At 39.8% G+C, this 14,518-nt stretch overlaps 1 protein-coding gene across 2 annotated transcripts in view; it reads right to left on the reverse strand.

Annotated features, from left to right (window-relative positions):
- Window positions 1–947: 947 nt before the first annotated feature.
- Window positions 948–14,518, reverse strand: part of phf2 (PHD finger protein 2) — a 76,655-nt gene continuing 63,084 nt past the window's right edge. The window contains exons 17-22 of one of the 2 annotated variants that reach the window (XM_054783501.1): window positions 12,095–12,261; window positions 9,619–9,935; window positions 8,666–8,761; window positions 8,475–8,584; window positions 8,089–8,392; window positions 948–5,910 (exon numbers count right to left, since the gene is read on the reverse strand). In XM_054783501.1, the coding sequence (XP_054639476.1) occupies window positions 5,822–5,910; window positions 8,089–8,392; window positions 8,475–8,584; window positions 8,666–8,761; window positions 9,619–9,935; window positions 12,095–12,261 (1,083 nt within the window). In that variant the 3' untranslated portion in view covers window positions 948–5,821. Of the gene's footprint in view, window positions 5,911–8,088; window positions 8,393–8,474; window positions 8,585–8,665; window positions 8,762–9,618; window positions 9,936–12,094; window positions 12,265–14,518 lie in introns of both variants that reach the window. The other variant, XM_054783500.1, reaches the window with a different exon arrangement.

Raw genomic sequence — 14,518 nt, forward strand, 5'->3', positions numbered from 1 at the left:
TTGGAAAACAATGCTTCTGAGCAGCCACTTAATGAATGAATGAATGTCTTCATGTTTGTTCTGTTTAACAAGCGTTCTAATGATAACTCTTGTCTTACCATTGCTGTTTTCTGTTCATAATTTTGTTTCATATGAATGAAATTCCACTTTTTAGTTCCGCTTCGTCCACTGTCAGGAGTTACACTGAAATGCTACCCACCACAAACAATGAAGGTTTCCCTATGATAGACCCATAAAGTCTAACTTCCTGTCATGATATCATCCTGTCACTTTGTCCGGGTAAATTTCTGATGAACCTATTGGTCACTTTGACTTGTGGAGGCGGGATCTGATTTCTACTGTATTGGCTGGAAGCTTTGGAATGACATGATGAGATGTTGCATTCAGGACACAGCCATCCATACACACGTGTTTATTATTTCAAATATCACCACTCCACATGCATCATTGGAGACTAAATATCTTTATTTATTTATTTATTACAGTGTATAAACCTTGCCCTTTAGAAGAATTGCACTGTGGGAAGTTGAGTGTCTGTCTCTTCCATCTCTCACCTGTCTGCACCGCCCATTGTTTTCTGCGTGATGATTGGCTGTAGACCATTATCAATCAATCTCCGTTGTGCCGTCCTTCCATGTCCCCTGTGTCATCGCTAGCTTGCTTGCTAGCTTGCTTGCTAGCTTGTAAATTAATCTTCGGTTCGTCTGCAGGAATATGTTTTAAGAAGGATACAAAAACACAACAGTACAGCAGAACGGCACCAGGACGAAAAGGCACGGTCACATGAGTGAAATATACGTGAGTGACTTCGTAATTTCTTGCGTCCGACCTGTAGGTTAATCACTAAAATTCAAACGAAGGTTTGAACTTTTTTAAGGCAAGATTTTAGTTGTCACCAGAGAAGCGGCCACGTTGTGCGTGTGACAGAAAGACATCACCACAAGAAAGGTTTTCCACAGTAACTGTATTGCAAATGTAAACAAAGCGGACAAGCATATCATTCAACAACAATATGTTTGTTCCTCTGAATGAAACATTTTTAAAAAAGCCAGACATGATCTCAAAAAGAATCGTCTAAATACAGAAAAATATATATTCAGGTTGAAAAGGATTTGTAAATACTACTACTGCAAATAACAGTAAGGGAAGACGGCTACAACAGATACCATTCGCTGCCCGGTCACAACGAATGCCTTTAATAGATGGGACGTCAAAATAAAAGCACAATTTTGTACAAATGAAACAGTGACATAATGTCTCACAGTACATCTGTGATAAAAAACACTGCTGCTGTACAGCGCAGCACAAAAAAACCTCTGAAAATGTGTTGAGCGTAGCAAAACGACAGATGTTTATAATGACAGTATTGCAAAATAATCATATGACACGCATAGCAAGACAGGGTGTTGGGGGGAAAAAAAACACACACGGTCCTGGTGTCACATAGGACATCGTTCCACTTTGCAAAAAAAAAAAAAAAAAAAAAAAAAAAAGGAACTCCACAAGAAACATTAGAAAAAAAACAAACCCTCTTCTTCAGTCGTTTCAGTATAAAAAGCTACAAACATTAATAAATTACATCACTGACACGGAAACACTTCACAAGGTGCTAATAAAATAATTCTCAAACCCTCCTGGAGACTAGAACTTGAACAAGAGGCTGGTCATAGAAACGTTAAGACTTTTTTTGTACTTTTTATATATATATATATACAGTATATATATATATGTATATAGTTTTTCCTCAAAGCTTCATCTCTTGTTCAGACAGAACCACAACGTATGTAAGGCCATAGAACAACTAAATAAAATGCATTTCTTCAGTTGTTTTCCAGGCAACACCAGGAATCCCAACACAACAAAAAAATAACCTCATCCTCTGTGTGTGTGTGTGTGTGTGTGTGTGTGTGTGTGTGTGTGTGTGTGTGTGTGTACATATACACATTCATACAGTACATACAGTTTATCCGGAAAGTATTCACGGTGTTCACTTGTTCATTTTGTTATATTACAGCCGTATTCCAAAATGGAACAAATTCATTTTTTTCATCAAACTTCTACATCAGGGGTGCCCAAACTTTTTCCAGCGAGGACCGCATACTGAAATATCAAAGGATATTTTACATTTTGTAAAATATGTATAGAAATATGTACAGCAAAGGCATATTATTAATATTAATATATTAAATTCTCCTAACATTGCCACTTTTTTTTTGCTAATATTTCTATTTTTCTTTTCTTTTTTTTTTTTTTTTTACAAATATTTCAACTATATTCCTGTGAATCTTTTTTTATCACAAAACTTTATCCCCAAATATTTTGATTTCAATCTCGTAATAGAACTTTTTTCCATCTCATTTTCCAAAGGTTGCATCTTTGTTTTGTTTTTTGTTTTTTTGCTTTAATATTTCAAATTTTTGTTTCTAAAATACACTTACAAAATACACAACATTTATAGTTGTAAAATTATGATTTTTTTTCTTGAGAGATTTATCATAACTTTATTGTTGTAATATTTTGACTATTCTCGTGAAATTACTGCTCTTTTCTTCCATTTTTGCCGTTTTTTAAAAAAGTTTTCCTGTTCCATCCTGCAAATTCTATTTTTTGAGTGTGCCGAGGTCCATTAAAAAACAGCTGTGGGCCACAAATGGCCCCTGGGTTGTACTTTGGACGCCCCTGTTCTACATTTTAGACATTTCCTATTGAGTTGATGCTTTCTGCCACCCGTGGGACCTTAAATAGACAGGTGTGTGCCTTTTCTAAGACTGTCCAATCAACTGAATTGCCAACAGGTGGACTCTGTAGAAAGCTGTAGAAACATCTCAAAGATGATCAGTGGGAACAGGGGCCCGTTGCACAAAAGCAGGATTCAGACATCCAGGATAAATGACTGCGCAGAGCTCAACCAACCCAAAACAAGTGCGTCTAGTCTTAATTGGTTTCACAAAGCCCAAACCGGGATGAGTAGACACTGTTTCAGTGCTCGCACGTGGCTTCCTTAAATAGACCTCGCTATCAATCCCAGTCACCGATTCATCATGGCAACGAGGACTTGGAGCTTACGGAGGATGCAAAGGAGCAAATAAAAAAGAAAGGCAACACCGCCCCAGTCACAAAACAAAGACAGAACGGGTGGCAAAGGATTGCAGAGAAGATCTGCACTACTTTGTGTGGAACTAGTGCACAAACACACACTCACTGCTCCACTGAATCACAATTAAAATCCAAATCGTTAATTCATGTTATGTTTGTTGCTTGTTTAACAATTCAGGTGTACAGTAATACGTATCTAGGAACTTTTTATTGCTTTATTAGCACATCACCATTACTCACTCGAAGCTTCAACAGCGTATAAACTTCTGCTTTCCCCTTGAGCGCTAAGCCTTCTGGGTAATGTAGTACACATCCACATTAACCAATGCTATTAACGTCTCCGAAAACGTAGCCGCGCAGTGATTATGAATCCGTTTAAATTGAAGGTCAGATTGACTGCAGATGGGAGTAAAATTGTGTCAACAAAACTCCATCAGACTGTGTAACTCTTATCTTGTAGATATACTGTATATTTATATTTATATGGGATGTAGATTATATATATACTGCAGTATATAACATGTAACACCTTTTATTTATAATGATTTCAATGAGTGACTGCAAATGTTGAAATAATGACAGTGAGTGTAGTTTAATGTGATAACAAAGTGTCGTGGGCGGTGGACTAACTATTGGTTTCCATTTATGGTGACTGCTGACTGAGATAAGGGATGACATTACCGTAAATAGATCCTGGACCTTAGCCTGGTCTGGAGCAGGCTAACTCCACAGAATAAATCTCCTTGGTAATTTACGTCAGAACATATCCCACTTTCCACTATCCTACTTTTGTGCAACCAGATCATGGATTAAGTTGAGCCAGGATAACCAAGATATCCCGGCTTAATCCCTCATCCTGGTTTTGTGCAACGGGGCCCCTTGATGCTACATTTTCAGTTGTGTGATTTGTTACGTTTTTTTATTTTTAACACAAAAAATAATAAATAAATAAATAAATCATGTTGTCATTGTCGGCTGTTGTGTGCAAAATTTTGAGGTGACAAATGCAATTTATCCATTTTGGAATAGTTCTGCAGAAAAAGTGAAGCGCTGCGATGAATCCTTTCTGGATACTCTTGCTTTCAGTGTGTATACACGCACACACACACACACACACACGCACGTGTATATATATGTATACACACACACACACACACGCGCACACATACAGTATATAGGATTTCCATAAAGTCTGGACACATAGGCAAAAATATTAAAATATTTTTAAAAAATTATATTAAAATGTTTAATACATATTTATTTACAAAATATTTCAGATGTAATGAATATGTAAAATACTAATTAATCATGTACATAAATAAAATAATTGTTTTTATTAATAATGAATAGTGGTAATAATAGCGTTTCATATATTTAAATTGCTTTAACTTTTTCAATTATTTCATTGTAATTATTTAAACTAATTACTTTTTCTTAAAGTGTTAATTCAAACTTTTTGTATGTATGTATATTGTATAGTGTATATTAAATGTCCAGAGTTTAGGGACACCCTGTACACACACACACACACACACACACACACACACACACTCACAAATGTACTGTATATATAAGCGCATCTCAAAAAAACAGACTATGGTGCAAAATGTATTTGATTTCAGCAGTTCAATGAAGCCAAGGAGACCAATTACAGGCTCAGGAGGGTTTTGCAGCTCATTTTTTGATTGTGAGCGTGAACCGGTCGTTACAATACTCCAACTTGTTGACCATTTTACACATTTCATGAGATACTGGATCAACAAAATGATAAAGAAATGAAGAAATTCATTCTGGAAATATTTCATATGTCTATAGACTATATTTACAATATAAGAATAATACGTCGAATATCATAGTTTTCACTTTTTGAATTGAACTACTGAAATAAATTGGAAAAATATTAGAATTCATTGAGATGCGCTAGTGTGCGTGTGTGTGTGCGCATGAAGCCTTGATAGAAAAGACTAGAAAAAGTAAGTATTGAAAGGCTATGTACAAGCTACATTCTATATTATGTGAAAAGTAGTAAAAATGCAGATGGCTTTAGGATTTGGATGCTGCCTGTGAAAGCAACAGAAGCTAGAAAGAATCCCCATGTGACTGCAGACATGTGTCAACATCCGGCGTCTTTCGTTTTCCCACTGACCGCATTTCCACGTCCAGCCCCGTGGCTTCCACAATGCCATACAGTATACTGTTTGTTATGCAGTAATACTCCTCATTCACTTTGTGCTTTACACGTTTCCTGACGTCCTACTCCCTATCCGTCCAAACGCAGTAAGAAATAAATAAACATTGACCGTGATAGTGCTTTGCAAACGCAACTGCTAACACATCAGGATGACTAGAAAAGTGTATTCATGCGCTAAGTTTGTTCAGCTTGTGGCTGACGAGCGAGGCGATGATAAGCTGCATCCGGCAGAATGATTCCATAAACCCCCCCCAAGGCCAGCACACATGCAAGTGAAGACATGCAAAGGATACTTTGTGAAATCCTGGAATGACTGCTGCAGGTTGGAGCCTTTCCCTGACAAACTGATGTAGTCCAATGAGACACGTTCTATTAAAAATATTTATAGTAGGTTATGTACACTTTAGTCACTGAAAAAGTCCAAGGAGAGGCAAAAACCTATTTGCGTGATGTTGGTCTTGGAAATTGAAAAATGTTTTCTTGCGTCCTGAAAAGAGGTTCAGGACTTCCCACAGTCCTACAGTTGGCGTCATGCTACAGGAGGAGTTTGCCATTTCGATGAATCTTTAAGATCTTTCCAAGTCTCTGTTTGGCTGTGGCCATGCCTTTCTTTAGCCTCTTAGCTGTGAACACAACAAGACAATAATTCATGAGACACACGTAAGGGAAATGTTTTAGGACAAAAATTCAATTGACGTTTTTCTGGCAGATTTCACTTCCATTCAGGATCGTCTTCAAATTAATGAACAGTAACACTTCCAAACACGACATCATAGCATGTAAACATTAAAATCAACTTAATCTATGTGATCGGCATCAGCCGATTCCACTTATGGATGGTTGGTATCGGAATTGGCAGCACAAAACTTTGATCGGAGCATCCCTAAATGTTGAATCGCTTGGTTGAAACGTGACTCCAGACTGAATACTTGATGGAGCCCACCCTCAGCCAGACTCTACCTCCAGCGGCCCCCCGTTGAGTTGAGTTTGAGACCCCTGCTCTAATGCAAGGATGACAGCTGAAGGTGACAATTGCTTCCAAATGTATTTATTACCAGAAAACATGCATGTACATCCTTTAACATCCTTGATCAACTGCAGTTATTGCAACAGAAGCCTTTTCAAAACACGTTGACGTTTGCAATCCAGGAGATCCACCACTGCCGCTGGCAGTTTGGGAGGGGATCAAATACTTACTTCACGTAATCAAATACAAATTTATTCATAACTAGGGTTTGGCATCATTTGAAGTTGAACGATTCCGGTTCCGATTCCGTGTTTCGATTACGGCTCCTAACGATTCTCAATTCCGACGCTTTTAAAAGGCAGGGTGATAAACATTTGCATGGTTTAAATGAAGGGGCTAACAGAGTTCTTTTTGGGTGGAATGTCTGAACTTCTCAGTGAATTTTTTTAATGATATTAATTTTTTTTAATCAACTTTACGATTAATTTCTTACAGGAATATTTTCAACCAGTATATAAATATCAAAACAGTCAACTTAAGTATAAATGTTATAAAGTTGTTGTTTTTAAAAAAATAAACAAATAAGCAGGATAGCATTCTTATTTTGAAGTGAACATGAATCATGTTGATTATGCAGCCTCCTTTGCAAAATATCACTGTGTTGCAAATGTTGTACTGAGCTGACCTCTTGTTTTTATTAATTTCACTGGTGCTCTTCTTCATTGGTGTTTGTGGCTTTTTCTTCCGGTCGACAAAGTGGGCATCGAAACTAGGAACCGAAATTCTGGGAGAATCGGAATGTTGGTCCCGGTCCCCATCGATGCTCGATGCCCAACCCTATTCATAAGCTTTTTTTCTTTTTTATTTCTGCATTTTACCATAAAATCATGAGGGTTCATATCTTTGTAAAGGGCTAAACTTACAAAATCAGCAGGGGATCAAATACTTAATTCCCCCCTACTGTACATATACAGTCGTCCCTCGCCACTTTGTGGTTCGAATTTCGCGGCTTCACTCTATCACGATTTTTCAAAACTATATTCATTAATAAATCACGCTGTTTCATGGTTGAATACGGCTTATTAGTAGTCAAAAACTGTGCATATCTAAGCTTTTTTTCCCTAAATGAAGCATTTTCAAGCATAAAAATGGCAAAATGAAGTAAAATACAAATGTAAGGCATTCAGTAGATGCATTCAAAAACGTGATGCTACATGTAAGTATTCTACACTGGTCACTAGGTGTCAGTAATGTTACTGTAATGCTTGGTGAAACACACAAGCACCAGACTTGATTGCCGGAACAACAGGCGTGAATGATCTCACAACAGGCACAATGATAATACCTTAATAATAATCATACTGGTAATTATAACATGGGCTACTGTTGTGGCCGTAATCCACTCCAAGCTAAAACTCAACTCTGAACCCACAACGCCACTTCCTGTCCTCCACATGTCCAGAACACATTTATTGCAACACACACAAGCACGAGTATAATTTATGTCTTAAATGGCTTATTTTCTCTTATTAAATCTACTATATTGCGTAATAGGAGTGTAAAGGTGACTATAGGTGTGTTATTTCATGCCTAGAGGGCTCTAATAATGTTAAAAACCTTATTTAGAAGGTTGTAAACATGTTTTTTGTACACTAGCTACCTATTTGATTTATAAATGAGAAATCCTTTATGGAAATTCACCATTTAACCCTGAGAAATGAGAGACGACTGTATACACATTCTACTTTTCAAATTGTGGCAATTATAATTCATTCACAGGTAATTCGTGGGTTGTGCTATCATATTGTGAGTAACCCTTATGAAGGTGACTGACCTTTGGCATCTGCAGAAGCTCCACGATCGACCTTTGCCGAGGCGTTGCTGTTGGTGCTTGTAGTGTTGCTGTTAGGAGAAGACATGGACGGTCGCCTTTGGCTGAGAAAAACCCCCGGCGCCATGGGCTGTGACCCGACTGGGGATTTGACTGTTCCAGTGTTGAACTCATGGTCTGTGAGGCTGCCGTCCTGGGAGTCCAGATTGTGGTCTGGCGAGCTACTATCCTGAGAGATCTTCAGCGGCTCCTCTATCACTGTCTTCTTTTTGGTCAGTTTTTTTTTCTTTGTTTTTTGTTGCTCCTCCTATTGACACATTGCTTTACTAATGACTTGATTTACTTAGCAGAAGTGGCAAAAAGTGTGAATCGTCCCTGAATGAACATACCTGGTGAGACAGCTTTGCAGCGGCAGCAGCCAGGCCTGTTTCGATGGAGGCCACCCGCGCTCCGTCTCTTGCAGGCCTTTCCTGTCGAGGAACCGAGGGTCCTACACGAGCTGGGGGAAAGTTAAAACAAAGACTTTTCATCTACAAAACTAACATAAGCGGAGTATAATGTTCATTTGGACTTTAATAACCTGTCGGGCTGTATGGAATGTCGTCGCTGCTTTTCCGTTTCTTTGATCTGGATTTGAAAACCGGATTATCCTCCTCAGACTCCAGTGAAGGATAAACTGTGATGAAAAAATAAATAAATACGCTACTTTAGAAGCTCAAAAAGATGATGCATACTTTGAACTACCGTGATTTCCGGTGTTTAAGCCACTACTTGAAAAAAAAATTTAGAACCCTGCGGCTTATACAGCGGTATAATCATAACATCTCCTATACTTCAGAACTACTACTAGTCGTTTAAATACTGGGCTGCTCGTGAGTCACTGAGGAAATGGTAGCTCTTTCTTTGGCAGGAGCCAATCACAAGCTATAAGGGAACTCACAACAAGCTTGTCAAACCATCGGAAATCGCAGGAGGTCATTACTCAATATAACAGTCTGACTCACGGTGTCATCTTAGAACTTTTGGTAAAATCATCACACAGCAACTTAACACTTAGGCAGCTCAAAAATATACAAGTACCAATATGAGTTCAGAATAATAAATAGCAACTATTTTAACGGCTTCCTATCATGCATTTCCCATCATGGGGTGGCATGGCTAGATGGTCGAGTGGTCGTCTTACAACCTCCGTCCTCCCATGACCATGTCGAAGTATGCGTGGGCAAGATACTGAACCCCCAGTTGCTCCTGATGCTGCGTCATCAGTAGGTAAATGTGCTAACAGTGTCAAAGCACTTTGAATGCCTTGGAGGTAGAAAAGCGCTATACTAGTGAAAGACCATTTATCAAGAAAGCCCTTCAATCCAAAGCCCTTTGAAGGGCAAGGAACCATACTAGTATGTGGTAACTTTAGTTGAAATGGACTGCCAATCAGCAAAGTTATTTCCATAAGTTTCTTATAATTACAGTATTATACACAGTATGTGAGAATTACTCATGTGTAATTAGGAATAATTTTGCTTTGGTCCTTACCATAATCGGAGTCTTTAAAGCACGCATCCATGTGATCTTGGTCATCATCATAATCAAGGCTCTCAATACTGCTGCTTTTCTGGGGTTTCTTAAATAGCCGTTTTGTGGGCTGCTTGCTGTTGCTGCTGCCACCGATGCCGACGCCTCCGCTGGTCTTCTTGCTGGTCTGCAAGCTGTGCAAGATGTTCTTTGACTGACTATTGTTTCTGGACTGATTGTTGCTCCATGGCTGCTGCAAGCTGTCTGACGATGACAGGTTGGCCATGGACAGCATGCCCTGGATGGCCTCCTGTGTGCTGGGAGATGCAGGTGGCTGACTGGAAGTGTGTAAATGAGAAATACACAACAACATCACTATTAAACAGCAGTCACAACTCAGGGGTGAGTGAAGGTGGCAAATATGTCAGAAAGTATTGGAATTCCAAAGCCTATATTTAAGATTACAGTTTAGAGATTCATTCATACTGCCAGTGTTGCTAAACCATGACACCAGTGTCACCACCCCAACTGTCCTAACTAGTTTCCACATGCTCCAGTCTTCTTCAAATGTTTCACGGTGAGTTGATTTAGATTTTCCCAGCTGTCTAGTGTGAGAAGTTCCAATTTGACTGCCTTTAGTTCCAATTATCTAGGAGGAATTCATCTCAGAATGCTTGGAAATAACCTTACAATGGCGGCTTCAAATCAAAATGGCAGACTTCCTGTTATCAGGCATGGCTTCTTGGAGGTCTACATACCTGTGAACCCTCCCCAGAAAGCTCCCATATTTTGCCCTTCTTTCTTTCCATTCCCTTATTTCTTAACTTCCATGAGAAAAAAAATGTGCATGGAGGGTGCATGGGAGTTTGCCCAACGAAGTACTGGACCGTCTCATTCGAGAGGTCCGCTCCCTGTATGGCCGGTGTTAAAGTGTGATCCGCATTAACGGCATTAAGTAGGACTTGTTTCCCAGTGAGGGTTGGACTCCTCCAGGGCTGCCCTTTGTCACCGATTCTGTTCAGTACTTTTATTGACAGAATTTCTATGTGCATCTAGGGCTGTTCTGGTCTGATCTGGTTTGGTGGCTGCAGGATTAGGTCTCTGCTTTTTGCAGATGATGTGATCCTGCTGGCTTCCTCGGGCCGTGGTCTTCACCTTTCATTGGATCGTTTCGTAGCCGAGTGTGAAGCAGCTGGGATGACAATCAGCGCCTCCAAGTCCGAGTCCATGGTTGTCCCCCGGGCAAGGGTGGAGTGCCATCGCAGATTTGGGAATGAGATCATTCCCCAAGTGGAGGAGTTTAAGTACCTTGGGGTCTTGTTCACAAGTGAGGGAAGGATGGAACGCGATCTCTGCAATCGATCCGTCATGGTGAAGAGGGAGCTGAGCCGAAAGGCAAAGCTCTCAATTTACCAGTTTATGCTCCTAACCCCACCTCTGGTCATGAGTTTTGCTTAGTGACCGAAAGGACAAGATTGAAGCTACAATTTTAGAGATAGGGCGAGAAGCTCTGTAATCTGGGAGGAGGTCCAAGGAGATCCATAGAGATGAGCCATGGTTAGGATGACTCCCGGACGGGGAGGTGTTCAGGGCACGTCCAACCAGTAGGAGGCCTCTGGGAAGACCCATGACACGTTGGAGAGGTTAAGCCTCTCAGCTGGCCAGTGAACACCTCAGGAAGAGTTGGCTGGCAAGAGGGAAACCTTAGCTTCTCATTTTAGACTGCTGTCCCCACGACCCGACCTCGGATAAGCAGAAGAAGATGGATGGATGGATTGGATGTATGGATGGACAGAGGTATGGATGGATGGAGAAAAAAAAATCTTCTGCTGTAATGCCGTACTGCCATTGAATATCGTGTTGCTGTGTGAAACTACCAATGGGGGTTGAATTTTCAAAAAGGTTCAGGTGGCACTACCAAGCTAATGTTTCAGGGTCACGCCTGGGACGCTTACCAGTCATCCATTTTCATTCATTTTTTTCCTAAGATCAACAGCACTGCAAACATTCTTCAGGTTTTATGTATGAAAAATTCATTCATTTGGCGAAACGATGAAGAATGAGTGCAATGTCTGTGAAAGTAGAGGAGGGGTGCTGGATGCAGGAATCGATCTTGAACGGCATAATAACATTTGTACTTTATTTACCAGTAGAGTGCGCCACTGGAGTCGGTGCTTGAATGTGCTTAAGTACTTTTATGATACTTAAGTATCATAAAATATGGAGAGAATGGAACCATGTGGAAGGTAGCTACAACAATTAAAATTTTACAAATTTTTCAGTAGGGCGTGTGGTCATGCGGTCAGTGGCTGGAGGTATTTACAACCTAATAATAAAGATTACAGTTTTAGTCGGGACAGTCTGGAGGGAGAGAAAGTAAGTAGGTGCAAAAAATATTGTAATGCTTCCTTGTGATAGCTTGGGACAGCCATCGATAGAATGATTGCACAAGGGTATGAGAATAGTAGCAGCATGAAAACAGGTGAGGGCAGTCTACCTGTTGGTGCTGTAGTCAATCCCGCCCACTTGCTTGCTGGCCTGCAGCAAGTCAAGAATTCCAGCCGCGCTGCCACCTTTTTTTTTGGCCTTTGAGTTGCGACACTTCATCTCCGGCTTGGCTTCTGTGTCTATATGCAGAGTTTCTTCATCTGAAGAATCAGCGCCCTGCTTGGAGACAAAGTATACAGAGATGTAAAGTGTCAAGAAAGCCATTTATTGGTGAGGAGGGGAAGAAGAAGCAGGTAGAATGATAACAGAAAACGGCATGACCTTTGTAGCCAGATAACTCAAGCAATTGCATAGAAATTTTCAGTAGGGCTGAAATTGTCATGTTTGTTCTTTTATTTTGTTGATTTCTCCCTATCTTCCAGTGCAGGGCCGAGCAATGAGGCCAATCTTCTATTGTGGAACCATCATTAATCCAATGGTTCTCAATTATTTTCTGTCATGTCCCCACTGGGGGACAGAAACGTTTTTGCGTCCCCCCCGATTTGAAATACTATTGATAAATTGATAAAATGTATTTATTTATCTGTACTGTACAAACTGAACTTGAAAGTGAAACCAGCAAAATGCAACAAAATGGAGAGCAGTGAAGCATACGAGCGTATTCAAGGGTCAAACTGCATGTTGACACAAATTCATACATGTTGGCAGGTCTGCACTAATATTTAAGTCCTCCCTGCCTCTCATGCCCCGCAGGATGTTATGTGATAACTGGGCATACGCTAATTGAGGTTCCACAGCATACAGTATCTTCGTTCTGTACAATATTTCTCTATTCTTTGTATTCGACTGTATTTTTGTGTGTATTGTATGTTTTTTTATATAATAGATGCTAGCCTCAGGTTGGCCCTCACCTCCATCTGCCTGGACCTCTGCTAGCCTCAGCTTGGCCCTCGCCTCCTTCCGCCTGGACCTCTGCTAGCTTAGCCTGACCTGCCACCTCCTGCTGCCTGGTCTTCACCTAACTTCAGCTTGGCCTGCCACTGGCTACAGCCTGAGCCTTTGCTAGCTTCCGTCTGGCCGACTACCTGCTGTAGCCTGGATCTCTGGACTCATCTGACCTGGGTAGCTGGTGAAACCATGGTTTTAACACTTGCACTGTACCTGGTCGTCCTTCTTCTTCATGGACTAGTTTTCACACAATTGTGGTGCTGCCCTTGAGTGCCAACCGCCACCAACCACTGACTCTGCTGAACCCAATAATAATCACCTGGTCCTTCGGAAGTACTGAATTGTCACTACTGTTACTGATGTCCTCCTGTAAGCCTTACAGTTCTCTTAAATCATTTTATCCAGCGTTGTTTGTGTTGTATTTCTGTTTTACTCCTGAAATCACACTTATTGACTCTGTGAAGCCAAATAATGCTGTCATTGGTTCATCTCAGAATACATAAGGGTACATTTTGATAGTACTCCCTCTATCAACTGAATCCAGGCCCTGAATCTTAAAGTTGTCTGCGACTTGCAAAATGTAACTAATCAATTCCTAAACTCAGTAAGACTGACTTCTAAGCCCAATACTAAAAAACAATCAAAACCTTCCTGACTTGCCCTAATCTTAACAAACGCTCCCCACAAGTACACTGATACAGGGGTGTTTGCCAATGACATGAGTGATCACTGTACCATTGCAGCTATAAGAAACTCCAAGCTTCCAAAGTCAAAGCCCAATATCATATGCAAAAGAGACATTAAAAATGTTTGCATCTCTCTTTTATGTACAACTTAGCTGCCTTTCAGTCCACTGAAAGTATAGTTGCTCTATTTGATGATGTAGAGCCGACTCTAGAATACTTTTATGATTAATTCTGACATATAGTCAACAGATATGTTCCTTTGTGAAAAATTTACTATGAAGGGTGGAAATATTCCATGGTTTTTCTCTGAAGTTGGAAACCTCAAAGAAAGGTTTTGCCACATTACACATAAATGTAATTTGCTTATTAAGAGAGCTACGTCTGACTTTTATTAGAATGAATTCACAAAATATAAAAATGACTCCCCAATATTTTGACAAGTCGTAAAATCTACTTTAAATCCATCTAGCCATTTTCTATGCCGCTTCAATGACTCAACATTGAGTCTTATTTATTTCGTAACTAATTTATTTAACTTTTTTCAACAACCAGCAGAACATGAACCGACAACACCTGCAAAACAGTTAATTTAATGGCAAAATACTGTAGCTGAGACCACTTAAAGTGAGGAGTGTTGAGCCTCCTTTTGTTACCTAACCTATTTAGTCCAATAGTACTATGTGATTATTAGTAGAAAAGTACAAAATGTTGTACTATTTGACACAAACAAATTTAATTTGATGCCTGTTTTAGAGTAATACGAATACATGGGAAAAGAATTGTTCAGTAATACATCTTTTTAGTTCAAAACAACACAATTAACAAAATAAAATTACAAA

The sequence above is a fragment of the Dunckerocampus dactyliophorus genome, chromosome 8 (genome assembly GCF_027744805.1).
Source record: "Dunckerocampus dactyliophorus isolate RoL2022-P2 chromosome 8, RoL_Ddac_1.1, whole genome shotgun sequence".
NCBI lineage: Eukaryota > Metazoa > Chordata > Actinopteri > Syngnathiformes > Syngnathidae > Dunckerocampus > Dunckerocampus dactyliophorus.